At 40.0% G+C, this 15,272-nt stretch overlaps 2 protein-coding genes across 5 annotated transcripts in view; one reads left to right on the plus strand and one right to left on the minus strand.

Annotated features, from left to right (window-relative positions):
* The first annotated feature begins 1,640 nt into the window (after window positions 1–1,640).
* tlx3a (T cell leukemia homeobox 3a) lies at window positions 1,641–5,969 on the plus strand. Its single transcript, XM_026194547.2, has 3 exons — window positions 1,641–2,342; window positions 3,363–3,600; window positions 4,225–5,969. Exons 1-3 carry the CDS (start codon window positions 1,916–1,918, stop codon window positions 4,406–4,408), a joined length of 849 nt encoding a protein of 282 aa, XP_026050332.1. The 5' UTR covers window positions 1,641–1,915; the 3' UTR covers window positions 4,409–5,969.
* kcnip1a (Kv channel interacting protein 1 a) overlaps window positions 5,597–15,272 on the minus strand; it is a 49,682-nt gene continuing 40,006 nt past the window's right edge. For all 4 annotated transcript variants that reach the window (XM_080307605.1, XM_080307604.1, XM_026194571.2 and 1 more), the window contains 7 exons: window positions 10,705–10,829; window positions 9,416–9,485; window positions 9,158–9,228; window positions 8,936–9,043; window positions 8,752–8,856; window positions 7,709–7,771; window positions 5,597–7,275 (listed from right to left, as the gene is read on the minus strand). In XM_080307605.1, coding sequence (XP_080163731.1) covers window positions 7,228–7,275; window positions 7,709–7,771; window positions 8,752–8,856; window positions 8,936–9,043; window positions 9,158–9,228; window positions 9,416–9,485; window positions 10,705–10,829 — 590 coding nt within the window. In that variant the 3' untranslated portion in view covers window positions 5,597–7,227. The remainder of the gene's footprint in view (window positions 7,276–7,708; window positions 7,772–8,751; window positions 8,857–8,935; window positions 9,044–9,157; window positions 9,229–9,415; window positions 9,486–10,704; window positions 10,830–15,272) is intronic.

Below are 15,272 nucleotides of genomic sequence, written 5' to 3' on the forward strand. Positions count from 1 at the left end.
ACAATAGACTGACGATAGTAGCAAAAATTGCGCACGAAAACACAAGAAAACAACAGAATCCATATAATGTTAAATAAAGTGTTTAAATAAATTAATTCGGCAATTAAAGCGCAGCAGTTCCAAACCAATCACGGATTAAATACATGAACAAAAGCCAACGAATATAAACCACCTTGTCAATAAATGAGTATGTTGGGTAGCTACTAGTTTGTTAAAGTCCTGTAATGTGATAGCCTAAAAAGCCACCTGCCGCATCCCAACCCCACGCACATTTGTCTGTCCGTGAGACAAGTTAGTGAAAATGTGATTACCCGGTCACTTTGGGCGCCTGTTACATTGAATCTGAGCGGTTAGCAGCTTCCAGAGTCCGGACACTTTATCTGAAGTAGCCCGTGGCTTTCCCTTGTCAGGTCATTTAATGTGGCACTGGCTACCAGGAACAAATAAGGCCGTGTATTGCTTTGCCAAGCTCAATAGGTGCTGGTGATTCTGCCAACGTTCAATAAGGCTGCTGTCGTTTTTTTGTTTTAAAGAGCTACATGATGGGTGTCATGTCATGAATTGGATGTGCGTAATTACGCACTGGAGTGCTATTATCATGGATTTGGGGTGTTTATTTGCCTCTCGTAAGCTGATATTACTTCCCACATTTAATAGAAACGTTCAACCAGAGCATGAAGTAAATGTTTAGAAATTATTTGTAAGTAACGTCACACCTAAACATCCAGAAAATGTGATCACACTCTCTCTGTACTCGGCAATAATGTGGTAAGATTAAAATTTTAAGTGTGACACTTCACGGACACCGAATTTCGTTTTACTGGTTTAAATTTAAAAGTCCGACATTTTACCCACCTGACAGAGTACAAAGGAATATTAAAAAATGCAAATTGTAACAACTAACTCTTTGTATTTGATTATATGGTGCGGACGAAGTGAAGGATTTAAATATAAACTGGGAATGTATCTTCTTCCTTTTTGGTGAGTTCTTTATAAGGTGAAGAATATTTGTAGGGGATTATATCACCAAGTTTTTTTTCGAACAGCTTTCAGCCAGTTTTCGTGTGAACTTATTATTCTTGCACATTCCACATGTGTCAAGAAATGACAGCAGCAGTATGAGGACAAATGATTCGCACTTTGCGTCTAGCCTGAAAAGTGGAAACGGGCAGAATTTTCAGTTCGTCAGACTTCAGGGTATGCAAAAAGTTTTTCCTTTATTTACTACAAAACTTGAAAAAAGTGATTTTTCAGGATGTATTTCTGGATACGAGCAGAACATTGACAGGTAAATGACAAAACGTTATTTGGTTGAAATGCTCAAATCCATCGCCAAACAGCAGAGAACATTGGTCCTTCCCCCCGGGTCCGATTTTTTCGATATTCCATTTACATTTTCATAGAGTTATTGCTTGCTCCCTGCTCTCTATTAGAATTACAAGAAACGCCAAATGAAATACTGACTCACTCAGACAACATCAAGATGCCATATCTTACCATATATATAACACGCTGACGCCCGTGGTTATGTGAAATCTTGATTATTGTGCCAAATCGTTGGCCTACCCCCACTGACATTCAATCAGTCATTCCAGTGCCAGCCAATGAAAGGTGGAGAGGGATGGAGGAGGACGGAGCTGCTAGACGGAGCGTTTTGATGCGCTGAGAGGAGGACAGAACGTCACATCTCGCCAAACGCCCATCAAACTTTCACCACAGCCTGTAGAGAGGACCCAGTCCTCTGAAAGAGGCCTGTTAGAGACAACCGGGACGCGCTGGACTCTGGGTTTACGGCTGGATAGCGATGGCGACACTTCTGATGATGAGTTTTGGTACAGTTTGACCTCACAGCGAACAACGCCTAAAACCCCCCATCTGCTTCAGTTTTCTTGCCCTTTTTGCGACCGAGCGAGGAATGGAGCAAGCACCAAGCGCGCCGAGCCCTCCTCCAAAACCGGCCCATCACGAGCCCATAAGCTTCGGCATCGACCAGATTCTGGGAGCCGGTACTGAGCCAGAAAACGCGCGCACGGCGGGAAGACAAAGTGGATCAGATTTAAGTAACGGAGACGGTTATTACAGTTTGGGAAGCCCGACTGGGGCCAACGCGCCCTCATATACCGCGCTCTCGATCTCCCTCTCCGGTGTAATGCCTCCGGTGGAGGCTTCAGGTTCATACGGAGAGAGCAGGAGTCTGGGCAGCCGGGGAGTCATTCGCGTCCCAGCCCACAGACCAGTGACAGCCCCGGGACCCCCGGCCCCCGTGCAAAGCGCTGTTCCTGGCTTTGGAGGTCTGTGCTTCCCTTGGATAGGGAACAGGTTTGCCAAGGACAGAATATCAGGTAGGCCAGCTGTTAGAACTAATGACTTCCCCTCGTTAATATTTTATAATGTTTAAAACGGTAGTAAGTGCTGCTCAGCCATTACAAAAACCAGCACCTCTGCCAAATATCTGTAGAACTCTAAAGCCTATTTAATTTATTTGCCCGTTATTTATCTAAAAAGGCGTAAATATATAGAACATTGTGCAAGTTGTTGTTTTAAAAAATACTAGAATGCACTACATTTACAGACTGTCATTAAACGTCATCATCCGCTTTGTTCAATTGGCTTCAGTTGTAGAACTTGAATGTTTAATTTCTGCGTCACGTTTTTGCGAAAAACAAGCCCAGTGCATTAACACAGTTAAACCAAACAACCTGGCGTTGTTGCAGTTTTCTAATAAACATGAAAGTAACTCAAATAAATGCATTAATTTATGGAATTAAAGATAACTATAAATAAGCTGATTATTGGACTATGGAGTGATTTATCTCATAAATTTCAAGGAAACTGAAGCACAATTATGTAAAATAATAAAAGCTATAACCAGTTCTCTGTATTTATAAGGGTGTGTGAAGAGGATTTGAAACGTTTTTATTACACAAATAGTCCTGTGGCCTATTTTATTGAAGATTAATGGAAGCTTTTATGACCACAGGCCTGATATAATACATGTATTATATATAGTTGTAAATATACAGACACACAATTCCACGGTGATAGACCAAAATGCTTGTTGTTGCTCTTGTTCTAATTACCAGTGCCACGAATATCTAAAGTTCACACAACTTCAAGAAGAAATATTTACTCGCTATTTATTATTGCTTTGTTTCAAGATTTGCTCAGATTTAACTTGCTTAATAAATATAATATAAATCACCATATTTCACATATGCACCGCATAAACAGGGCACTGTTGTCGCACAGGGCAGATTTCTGTGATATTTGGCCTTGGATCTCCACACAGAAATCGTCTGTCTGCTGCTGTATAAAATCTCACCTCATATTTATCGCTGTCTCCCCGTCTCTCCTTCCTGCAGCGGCTCTGGTGCCATTTGCCGTTACGCGGAGAATAGGGCACCCGTACCAGAACCGGACGCCTCCTAAACGGAAAAAGCCGCGCACCTCCTTTTCAAGAGTTCAAATATGTGAGTTAGAAAAGCGTTTCCATCGACAGAAGTACCTGGCCAGCGCCGAGCGGGCAGCTCTGGCAAAGAGTCTCAAGATGACAGACGCGCAAGTCAAAACCTGGTTTCAGAACCGCAGGACCAAGTGGAGGTTGGTATGAAATGTCATGATAACGTGTCAAAAATGATGCCCGTATAGGAACTTAAAAAAAAATTCCAGGAAAAATCGTTGACTTCTTTATTAGACGCTGAAAACACAAACTTTCCACTTTCCAAGTGACATCTTCCTGTTAACGGACTCAGTCGCAAAAGAAAACGAATACATAAATGTGACTATACATTTACAGAAAATATTTAAATTTTAGCTTAGTGTAGTATGTTTAGTATGTGGAAATAATTTTAAAGTTTAAATACTTTAAATTCCGACCAAATTAAATTGAAAAACTTCTAAAAAAAATAAACAAATAAGTGAAACTAATTAAATTAAATAATAACAAGGAAGGGTTTTGTATTGTTTGATTAATAAGCCCTTAATTCACCTTTCAGATTCCCAAAATATTTTTACTGAGTTCATTTTTATGCTTCGAACAGATCTATTGCATCGCCATCCTTTTTCCTAACAAGGCACAGCTGCTGTTTTCATCTTGCAAATAGCAATCTTCCGACTTCAAGACTTTCTGTCGCTCTCCTTTAATCGTACACAGCCTTTTTAAAATTATTGAACCAAAATAATGTTTCATTTCTCTCCTTTTTTTCTTTTTTTCTTTTTTTTAAGGAGGCAGACAGCCGAGGAGAGGGAGGCGGAGCGTCAGCAGGCCAATCGCCTCATCCTGCAGCTGCAGCAGTCCGCCCTCCAGAAGTCCCTCAGCGAATCAGCGGTATCAGATCCACTGTGCGCCCATAACTCCTCCCTGTATGCGCTGCAGAACCTTCAACCCTGGGCCGAGGAAAGGGAGTAGAGACCAGACACCAAGCGGTAATCACTGAGCATCCTCTAACAGCCCTGCGAGGATACTTTAATTAAATTAGACCTACATGAGGACAGTAGGACTTACTGTGATCCTTACTGTGGAGGGGGGGGGGAAAGTGTGACCAGAAAAAAAACAAAAACGGAAGAACCCGATTGAGTGGTTGTGAAAGTGGACCTGAAGTCGTGGTGAGTCCTGAAGCAGAAACTTTATTGGACAAAATGTTGCAGCTCTGTACTTGGAAACACCAGGACTACACAAATTCAAAGGATACGAAAAAAGACTTACCACCATAAAAAATTCTCGCCACCATGTGATTGTCCTCTTGCGCTCGTACTTATAAGAGGAGACATGATGGAGGTAATTAATTCTCCACATTGAGATGCAAGAATCAGTGTTTTGTAAAGGTGTGGTTTCTCAGTGCGACCATCGCCTTAGTCTACCCTACTTAGTGGACTTGATTACAGCTGGCTCTGTTATTACCTTTTTTTTTTCTTTTTTTTTTTAAATTTTAGTGGGAGGATAATCATCTAGGCCTGCACTCCAGCAGCTACACAACAAAGTGCACGGGTTGGAATGTGTTTATGAGAAAGGCCAGATCTCTTTGTGTTTTTATCAAAGTACAAAACAAGAATGTCTGCTCAAAACAACGAAGATAAAATCGACTTCCTCTTTAATTCTTAATTGTTCTGGTGTTTAAACCTTCATTTATAGATGTACTCACTCTGACGAGACTACAGCGCACCATCACAGTCACCTGTAAGGCGCTCCAACAAAATTATAACAACAGTGTTACATTATGGACAGAAAAGAAAAGCTATTTTAAGGAGTAATAAACAGAAAATAGATGCTTGGATTTGGTGGTGCGAAGTGAGGAAAATAGGAAACAAGCTGTAAGTTGGGGAATAAAAGGAGTGATGCATGTTCAGTGATGGTGAAGTTTGGGTTTTTTTTTCCTAACGCACATTATCATGCTTTATTTGTGGGCCGTGTTCTTTGAAACGGAGGCACAAATGTACAAGTCCTTTTGTACTTACGTTGTATATGGGTACAGTATAAAATGTTGTTGTGACCCTTTTGCTCATGTGCTTATTTAAAGGTTTTACCATATAATAAGGTGTAAAACAGAAAAACCGTATGGAGCAACATGGTGGGGGGGAAAAAGCAGACGTTACTTGATTTTATTTCTTGAAAAGTTTATTGATAAATATAATGATTTTTTACAGTATTTCAATACACACATTATTTCATTCTGACTGTTTTAAGTGTGTCTGTCTGTTTGCCTGTCTATCCGTCCGTCTATGTGAAAGTATGTCTGGGGTTTGTTTGTTTTTGCTTTTTTAAATCACTATATTGGTAGCACAGTGAGTAGGCATGACAGTAAACCATTTATAAATGTATTTTTGCACTACTCAGTCTTCAAAAACGATGGCTCTTATTTGAAACATGGCTTCCATTCCTCCATAATCAGTGAAAAGGTCTTTACTTTCATCTTCTGTCTTATTCTCTGAGCTTTGTCCTCCTCTGCAATCTTCCCTTCAACATCTCTCCCTCACAGTGAAGTTTTGGTAGCTCTGAGTTGACGTTTTCAACAGACAGAGTTAAAGACAAACCTCGCCTCTCGTGCAAAAACACAGTCAGCTCATTTGAAGATGAAGCTACATGCTAGAATAAATGAGACTTTAATATTCAGGGAAATGGGACCATCACACCGGGACACCACACACACAAACATGTGCACATCCTCGTATTGCTCTCCATCTGCATGCCGGGAAACCTCTAAATGGGCTCTTTATTTAACACCGAGTGGCAGGTAGAATAATTATAGGGTTATATCCAATCTGACAGAAGGACAGACAGGTAGTCAGAGACACACAGACAGACACCAGTGATTCAAGACACTGAGAAGAATCCACAGACACAACAGTTAAATATCTACAGTCGAGTCATTACAACATTCAAACACCGACCGACGATACTGGAACACACATTAGGAGTTAAGGAGGCCTCTGAGGACTGTTGCAAGCTGTCACAAGACCTAAGAATGTCACAAGCTGGGACACATTCACACGTTCAGCTCTGCAAACCTTTAGAGGCCTATGTTTGATTTTATGTCTAAAACTGGCCGAGCTGGCTCGGTGAGATGCTGCACACAGACCGGGCATCCCAAACGTAACCATTTAGCAAGATGTTGTGTATATTGCCACCGAGTTTTATGACACATATTCATTTATTACACTGTAGGAATCTCTTGTGCATGCTTCACAATATTGCTCATGTTCTTTGTATTGACACAGAAATTTGTAATGCTCTTATTTAAGATTCTATTGAGCAAAGTGTGGGTTTGGATGCTCTCTCTGCTAAGTTGCATTCAGGAATTTAAGTCCTTGCATGGTAACAATTTTACATAATTCAGAAAGGCCTTCAACCAAATGCGAGAGGGGCAGTATTTACATAGTGGCACTAAGTGCGCACCATCCAAGATGACACTGACAACAGCAACAAACGAGGGAGGGAGGTGGAGATGAGAGAAGTGGTCACAGAAAGGTCAACTTTGTCTAAAGGAGGCTTTCCAAAACCAGTGAAGGTTTATCGCCTTAGATTTCTTACAGTAGGATGCCTTCCAGAAGGTTTTGTGGAAAACAGTCACACCCAAATTGACAAGCTTCTTGTCTGCCTTCTCTCACAAGTTAGGCTGTTCCTTTTGCTTGCAGATTCTTATTCATCACTCCTTCTCCTCCTTCTTTTTCCTGTTGTTCGTTTCTCTTCTCACACTCTGTGCTTCGTCTGCTGCACCATCTCCCTCGTGTCTAGATGACATTTTCAAAGAGCTGGAGGGACCTCATAATGTTTTCATCCTGTGCAAAGATGAAGGAGAATTAAGAAGTGGTGACTGTGAGAAAAGAAAGTCGGCCAACAATCACCATTTAATTCGTTTTACTGGCCACTAGGGGGCAGTAAAGGTCCATAAATTTTTAATGATCTCTGCAGATAAATACTGATGGAAAACTGTACTAACAGCCATAATTAATAGCGTGTACAGTGAGACTTGCAAAATCTAAGAGGCCTTCGGTAAATAATAATAAATAGTTAGCAAAACTGTTGTGACTGTGGTGGTCTTTTGTGCAGACATGCTGACATTTCGGAGAGCAAATGCACTAATAACATTAGCAACAGCACTGTAGTCAGCCATCATGTTTTCCATTATATGCAAATCCTGCATTAGTTAAACTATTCTCAGTGGAAGAAGCCTTTAGACTGAGTTGAAGGAAAAAGCAAACAAGCCAGTACCTCTTGACAAGAAAGGATGAATTCATCAAGAGTCACCACACCGTCTCGGTTTTTGTCCATTTTCTGCAGATGGAAGAATACGTGATATTTAAAGCTACAAACACATTTAGTAAATCGGCCTATTTAAATCAATAGTTGAATCAGCGAGCTGCAAGTTACAGAAAATTTAGCTGGCTTAGACAGAAGCTTGTTGCTACCAGACAAGACAGGCACCAGGTCAGTGGGAGCCCCAAAGGACTGACATACTACAGTTTGCAATTACAGTTGGAGAGACCTGACCTCCCTAAGTGACCCCCACCTGTATCCACTCACTCCAGCTGCAGCTGATTTTCATAAAATAAATGCTGCTTGTTTAGCCTTGTCTACAGGGAGGAGACAGTTGATGAATTTTATAAACGTCACATTATCTAATTTATTTACTTTGACATTTAAAATCAGTTAACTCAGCTAGCTGAGCCGCTCAGTGTGTCCAGCTCTGCTGATATGACCATGTCAAGTGGATAGTGGATTTTTTGTGTCAGATTAGTTCTATAATAATATACGGAGCAAATTTGAATTTTTACCCCTACATACTATAAAATTACCATTGGACTTGGAAACACCTTCATGTTCTACCAGAAGAGCCCGGACAGGTGACTGTGGAGATGGATGTATGAACATCTCTGCTTACAGTGCTTCCCCCACAGTCTAAGCAGAGTAGACAGGGATACGTTGCAGAAACTGGATGGCTGGCTTGATATTCAATGAGGTTGAGATTCGGTCATTGTATATTTTGGGTGGATGTTGCAGCCAACAGTAATGGGTCATTTATTTTCTACTGTAGCGACTTTTGGATAAGTAAAGTAGGCAGTGCTAAGCTGATGTTGTCGGTTTCATTGAATATACAGCTGAAAACTCATCTTTTTAAACTTGCTTTTAGTTGATTTTTATTTTTATGTTTTAGCTTCTGTGAAGCACTTTGTGACTTTTATCTTGAAAGGAGCTATATAAATCAAAATTTACTTTACTTTTACTTTATAAATAAAGGAAGCAGATAATGGTACCTGAAAGAAGGCATCCACATGCTGTTTGGGTGCATCATTTTTCAAAACAGGGTATGTGTACTTCCCCATCATGTCATAGATTGCTCTGACGATGTCTGTCATCTCCTGTGAAACAGAACACAGACACCATGAGTTATGATGAATACAACCTGGCATGTGGAAAAAAGAAGAAGTTAAGACAAACCTCTTTGTTTATGTATCCATCTCTGTTGATATCATAGAGGTTAAAGGTCCACTGTAGCTTCTCGGTGACAGAACCTCTCAGCAGGATGGACAGAGCTGTTACAAAGTCCTGATGGAGAACGAAGCAGATATAGAATGACAAACTGAATAAGGGAGGCGTATGGTAGGTGAGTATCAAAGAGCTGAGATGTATTGAGTGGAAATGAGTTAGTATAAAGCAAACCTCAAACTTTATGGATCCTGTGTGTCCTGTGTCAAATGCATTGAACAGGTAGTGCGCGTAGGTGCTGGCATCTGCAGGAGAAGAAGAAAAAAGTTGCTAATACACTGGCAGGAAAATGTGCAGAGACAAAGACGAACATAAATGCAAACATCACAGCACACACACACACACACACACACACACACACACACACACACACACACACACACACACACACACACACACACACACACACACACACACACACACACACTTCACCTCCATGTGGGAAGAACTGGGAGTATATTTGCTTGAAGGTGTCTTCATTTACGACACCACTTGGACACTCCTGGAATGAGAGAGGGACAAAAGGACAAAGTTTAAGGGCAATGTGAAAACTGAACAAGCACAAACGAAGTAAACAGAGTACACAGGAGGGTGTAACAGTGGAGAAATACAAAAGCCGATAAGGCACGGAGATTGGATAAATCCAGACTTGATGATGATTGGTCATCAAAAAGCCATATTAAAGTTGCTTAAAATGATTACAGTCTAATTCCTGACAATCACCAAAGGTACATCTAATTACAGTTTCTGACTATCACAGCAGGGTGTCTCTTATGAGACTATTTTTGATAAAGAGCTTTAAGCTAAAGAATGCAACCTCAATATAAAATATACTTTACGACAAAAATCTGTGAAAGTAGTAAAGAACAAAAAAACCCCAAAACAGAGTATATCTGCATTAAAATGGTAGTGTTACAATTAAGTGACAAATGAATAAACTCTCCCAAAAACGCAAAAAGAAACCTGGAATGTTTAATCTCACAACTTACTGCATGTTACTGCGTGACCACAAATGCAGACTGTACTCTGGCCCATTTATTTACCTGTGAAAATTATTCACTCTGTCATGAAGCAGAGTCATTGTTACTGAAATTAAATGTACAGACTTACACAAAGAAAACCAGGAGGATAATAAAACCACTTTGTTTCACTAGAAGAAATGTAACAGTGTTGTGTACTTTGAATCCGGGCTTTGGCAAACATTGGCTCAGTATTAAAGAAGAAATTATATATTCTCCGAGATTTAGGCAAACCAGGTTATTGCACAGGCGTGCATGTAGCACCGCAGAGGATTTTTTTGTAAATCAGAGAAAGAAAAAAAAGGTCTGCATGTCCAATATAATGATGGATGCTCATAATGATCTCCACACTAATTTGTAGCTATTTAGGTAGGTCAGCTCAGTAAAACCCATAGAGTGTATTTAAAGGTAGATGTTATGATATACCTATCTCCCTCTACTTGCTGCTTGCAGTACAGGTTAAAAGCACCACCTCTGCTATCATCCGTGTATATAAGCCAATACAAAGTTTAAAAAAAATTAAAAACTACATAAATACAAATCATTCAAATGTCTTTTGCTACTGGGTGTTTTTCTTTGATTTAAAGAGATGTTTTTATTGTTTATGCCCTCATACTCAAGTTACAGACAGTCAAGCGGGAGGAAAGTCGTGATGAAAAAACTGGAGGTGAAGTGTTGCAGTGCACTTTTACAGTCACTTACATTCTTGAAGCCCCTGTAGAGCACTTGGAGCTCTCTTTTACTGAAGTTGGTTTGAGCTTCTAGCTGGTCGAGGCCCTCCGGTCGATGGCAAACCATTGTCATCTCCAAGTCATCATCAGCTTTGTCTAAAGGGGAAAAATATAGGGGGAAAAAATCAGTATTAAAGAGTAAAAGGATAGATGTAGACAGGAAGGGAGTGACTGTTCAGATGAAGAGAAAAGGACAACATTAGCTCAGTGAAGTCATATGTATGCACCGGGTTTGAACAATGTTGTTGTCTTTCTGAAAAGCAGAATGATACACACTGTGACCAAAAAGGCGAAGGAGAGGAGAGGATGAAAGATGGAGGTGCAGAGAGGTAAAGGTCAGTTTCGCAGCTCTACGCTGCTCCTCTTACTGGCCCTATCATTAACAACTCATTACTGTCCTCGCTGGAGGGGAGGTTGAAAGAGGACACACCACTGACTCTGACTTAACACACACACACACACACACACACACACACACACACACACACACACACACACACACACACACACACACACACACGGTGGTTATAGGTGAACACAACAATGTAAAATTAAGACATTTTCTCTCGCCCTCTTTTAGAGACACTCATTTACACATTTAAACCAGTGAACAATTTCCCCCCAAAGCAATCTACAATGTAATAATTATGCATAGTGTTATAACTGTGCATAATTTAATAGAAGTAGTAATAAAAATTCTGAATATGATAAAATGGTCATGGTGCCCCCGTTATGTTATCAGCCCACTGAATGACTGTTATCAGTAGGCGGCCTCCTCCACAAACTTCCAGGCTCAGTAGGAAGTTATCACCACATTTACTGGCAATCGTGCCGACTTGCTGAACAGAAAATAACAGGTGTGGAGTTTTTTTTATTTATTATTATTATTTTTTTAATGCAAAAAGATAATACAGGGAAAAAAAAGCTTGGGTTAAGCTTGTAAAATGGCCCATACTTCACTGTTTCCATAACTTTCTGCAGTACAACTAGCATTAAAATGCACAGCTTACCAGATGGTGAGTCATGCTGTGTTCACATTATTCCATACCAGTTTTTTAAAACATGCATATATGAAGAATATCAGCCAATATACACTCACCAGCGACACAGTTAGGCACCCTTATTCATCTGCTTGGTAACGCAAGTATCCGCCATTTAAACAGACCTCAGTGCATTTACATTCCAACCAAATTATACAGAACAGCATCTCTGAACTCACAACACTCTGGCATTACACAACTGTTGGTGGTGTAATGTCGTAGGGGATACTTTCTCTGCACTAATTGGGCTCCTCATTATCAACAGAGCATTGTTTAAACTCCACCTGAGTATTTCTGCTAACCATGTCCATCTGTTTATCTGACCTTTATGACCAGGATAACACATACTGTCTCAGAGCTCAAATCATCTCAAATTGGTTAGCTGATATGAAAATGAGTTCACTGTAATCAAATGGCATTCATATTCACTGGATCTCAATTTAACAGAGCGCCTTTGGGATGTGGTGGAACAGGAGATTCACATCTGCAGCCGATAAACCTGCAGAAAGAAACTATGTGATGCCACCACCTCAATATTAATAAAAAAAATCTCTGAGGAATGTTTCCAGCACCCTTCTGAATCTGCGGCTAGAAGAATTAAGGCAGTGCTGAAAGCAAGAGGGAGTCCAACCAAGTACTACCAAGGTGTACCTAATGAAGTGTATCCCTAACAATCTGTATCGACATTGGCCACAAGAATCCAGCCAGGCTCTAATTAAAGCTGAAAAGGGCCATGGAGTGGCGTGATAAGATTCCAGCAGTAGACACTATTAAAATTAGCAAATGGCAGAAATAAAAAAAAAAAAGATGTTGCTTTTGTTGAAATAATGAGTTGCTGAGTTTAATGAAGGCTGATGCCTTAATGTCTGACTAAGCAGCATAAGAAAAAGATCCCATTAAAAGCTGAGAAAATCCTCAGAAATGTTTGTTCTTTTCATTTATCCTCGTGAAATTAAGGCTGAAAAAAAAGGTGAATGGTCCTATTAGTAGAAGCTGTTATGCACTTCCCTGTGTTTGCATCAGTTAAGAAGATCTATGAGAGATTGTAATCACCCAGTTTGTTTTTCATAGAAAATTATGGACCATTTCCCCTTTTAGCACACTAGTCATTATCCCTATCAAAGTCACTATTGTGCCGACTGCTGTCCAGACGAAAATTTAGCTGAATGTGTTTTGAACAGTATCAGGCACAGTGACAGTGTCCAGCACAGGCACAAAGCTAAATCTTTTGAATGGTTCCCATTTAGCTTTAATTGGTGTCACGGGGTGCAAGGTTCACTCTGTCCTTGGCAGTTCACATTTTGAAACATTAACAGTTTTGAAATGAGACATTTTTATCTGTGTGACAAAACCATTAGTGGTTTGTAAAGCTTCATTACACCAGTCCCTCTTCAGTTCTATTCTCCCAGTGAATGATGGGTACTGAGATGGCATTTCACTGAGCAAGGCAAAGACTGCTTTATCTCACTGCTAAATTAAGCCTGAACTTTTCAGATTTCAGATTCAGTATTCAGAACTTCACACAAAAAACCTAAAGTTTGCCATCGTAGCTTGAATCAGCAGGTTTGAATTCTACAATCAAATACGATATACTGACTCTTTGGCCTGCTGACTCACACGTTTGTCAAATGTGGCTGTGGAGATGCTTTGAAACGGTGAGAACAGTCTCATGTGCAATGATATTATCTAACGTTGCACATGTCAATTTAAAGTATAAAAGTCACAATAAAAAAATCAAAATAATTTATTACGCAATTCAGTAAGTGCTTGCTGAATTGTGGTCTCACATTTTGTACTTTATGGGAGCAGTATGACTTTATGACTTTGTATAACTTATAATGTTGAGTTGTAGTCTCTTTATATAGCTCCTTACCCCTCCTCCCTCAACGTGTTCAACGCACACAAACACAGCTACCTGCAAACACACACACATGCACACACGGTCACACATCACTTGAAGGTCATTTTCATCCCAGCAGATCAGACATTGTCAGCGTCACACCGGGGTACTGAGGTGTAGGTTTTGAGGTTCAGGCTCACACACACAGACACACAACCACACACACACACACACACACATACACAATCGTGTGAATTCATCTGATAGGCCTCTAATGCCTAATCATACCAGCACAGTCACCATTACACTCCAAGCAAAATAACGACCAGACACGACGTCCGTATTATAGTAGTATCATATATAATCACAAAGGGCTCCATTATAGAGAGATTGTATGTTTTAGCATACATAGCATGTGTAAACACGTATATCAACTATACTAAGGTCTTAAAAGAGAGGGTGTCTGATTCTGTGCAGAGCTGGAAAAGCCCTTTAGGCAGAATCTGTGATTCATGGACCTTAATATCAATATATAAGGTAAGTAAATTTAAAGAACAAATACCTCACAGGTGAGATGGGGAAGCATTAGTTAACATTCATACACCTTTAAAGAGTAAAATTTTCCCAGTGACTAAAAGTTCCACTGATCATCAGAGAGAAAATCTCCCTTGTGGTCTTCATTGATTAAAATCATCTCAGTTTCTTCATTTCATTTCATTATGAAACAAAGTAAAACCAAATGTAGGGAAATTTTGTAATATATCCAGCACTATGGCATTAATATCCATTTTAAAATATGCAAACGTCAAATTAACAACTCAGACTACAAAGTTCTGGAATGAATCCCAACACCAGTGGCATTGTTAACATATAGAGATTTTCTTAAATCTTTGGTTTTTATTGAGCTGTGGCTGTATGAGGCTCTGTTTTCTTTATAGTACATGACAGATGATGTTTCTGTACTGCAGCAGAATTATTATAAGTGGGAAAAGCAATGCATGTGCATGAGTCAACTGCAGATTCGCATCATTAAAATGAGCAGGAGAAATATATATATGCACGCACAAGTCCTCTACAGCAGTTCCCTGCTATGAGTAGTTAATGACAGAAGTTCAGAATTCATGTGGGTAAGAGTGCAAATCTGACAACAGAACAGCCAGCAGCAGTTTGCATTTATTAACTGCTTATTTTTTTATTTATCCCTGTTTTTGTTTTTTTTTGCGTCTTGAGAAAAACTATAACATTCGCTTTGCTGGTTGACAACCCAACAGCAGTGGAAACACTCTGACTTTGTTGGTTGACTTAAAGGTGGATGATAGTATAATGACTCACCCTCCACAGTGATGACTCCCAGCAGGTGCAGCATTTTGACGGCCCCACAGCACAGCAGAATGATGGCTATAGTATGTAAACTGTTCTCGCTCTGCTCTTCTCTATCCATTCTGATTATTTTCTTCTTTTCTTTGGACTCGCTGTTTATCCTGAAGCTTTCTGTCTTCAACTTTTCCCGTACTTCCTTAGCCCCTTCTGGTTTTTATTCCTTAAGATGCTTAACTTTGCACAATAAGGAAAAATTGAACTCCAAACTTTCAAACACTGGTGGTGGTTTTTCACTACAATTCTAAACAAAGTTGGCTTTTAAACTCTTTCCTGCTCTCT

This window comes from Astatotilapia calliptera, chromosome 2 (assembly GCF_964374335.1).
Source record: "Astatotilapia calliptera chromosome 2, fAstCal68.1, whole genome shotgun sequence".
In the NCBI taxonomy this organism is placed as follows: Eukaryota; Metazoa; Chordata; class Actinopteri; order Cichliformes; family Cichlidae; genus Astatotilapia; species Astatotilapia calliptera.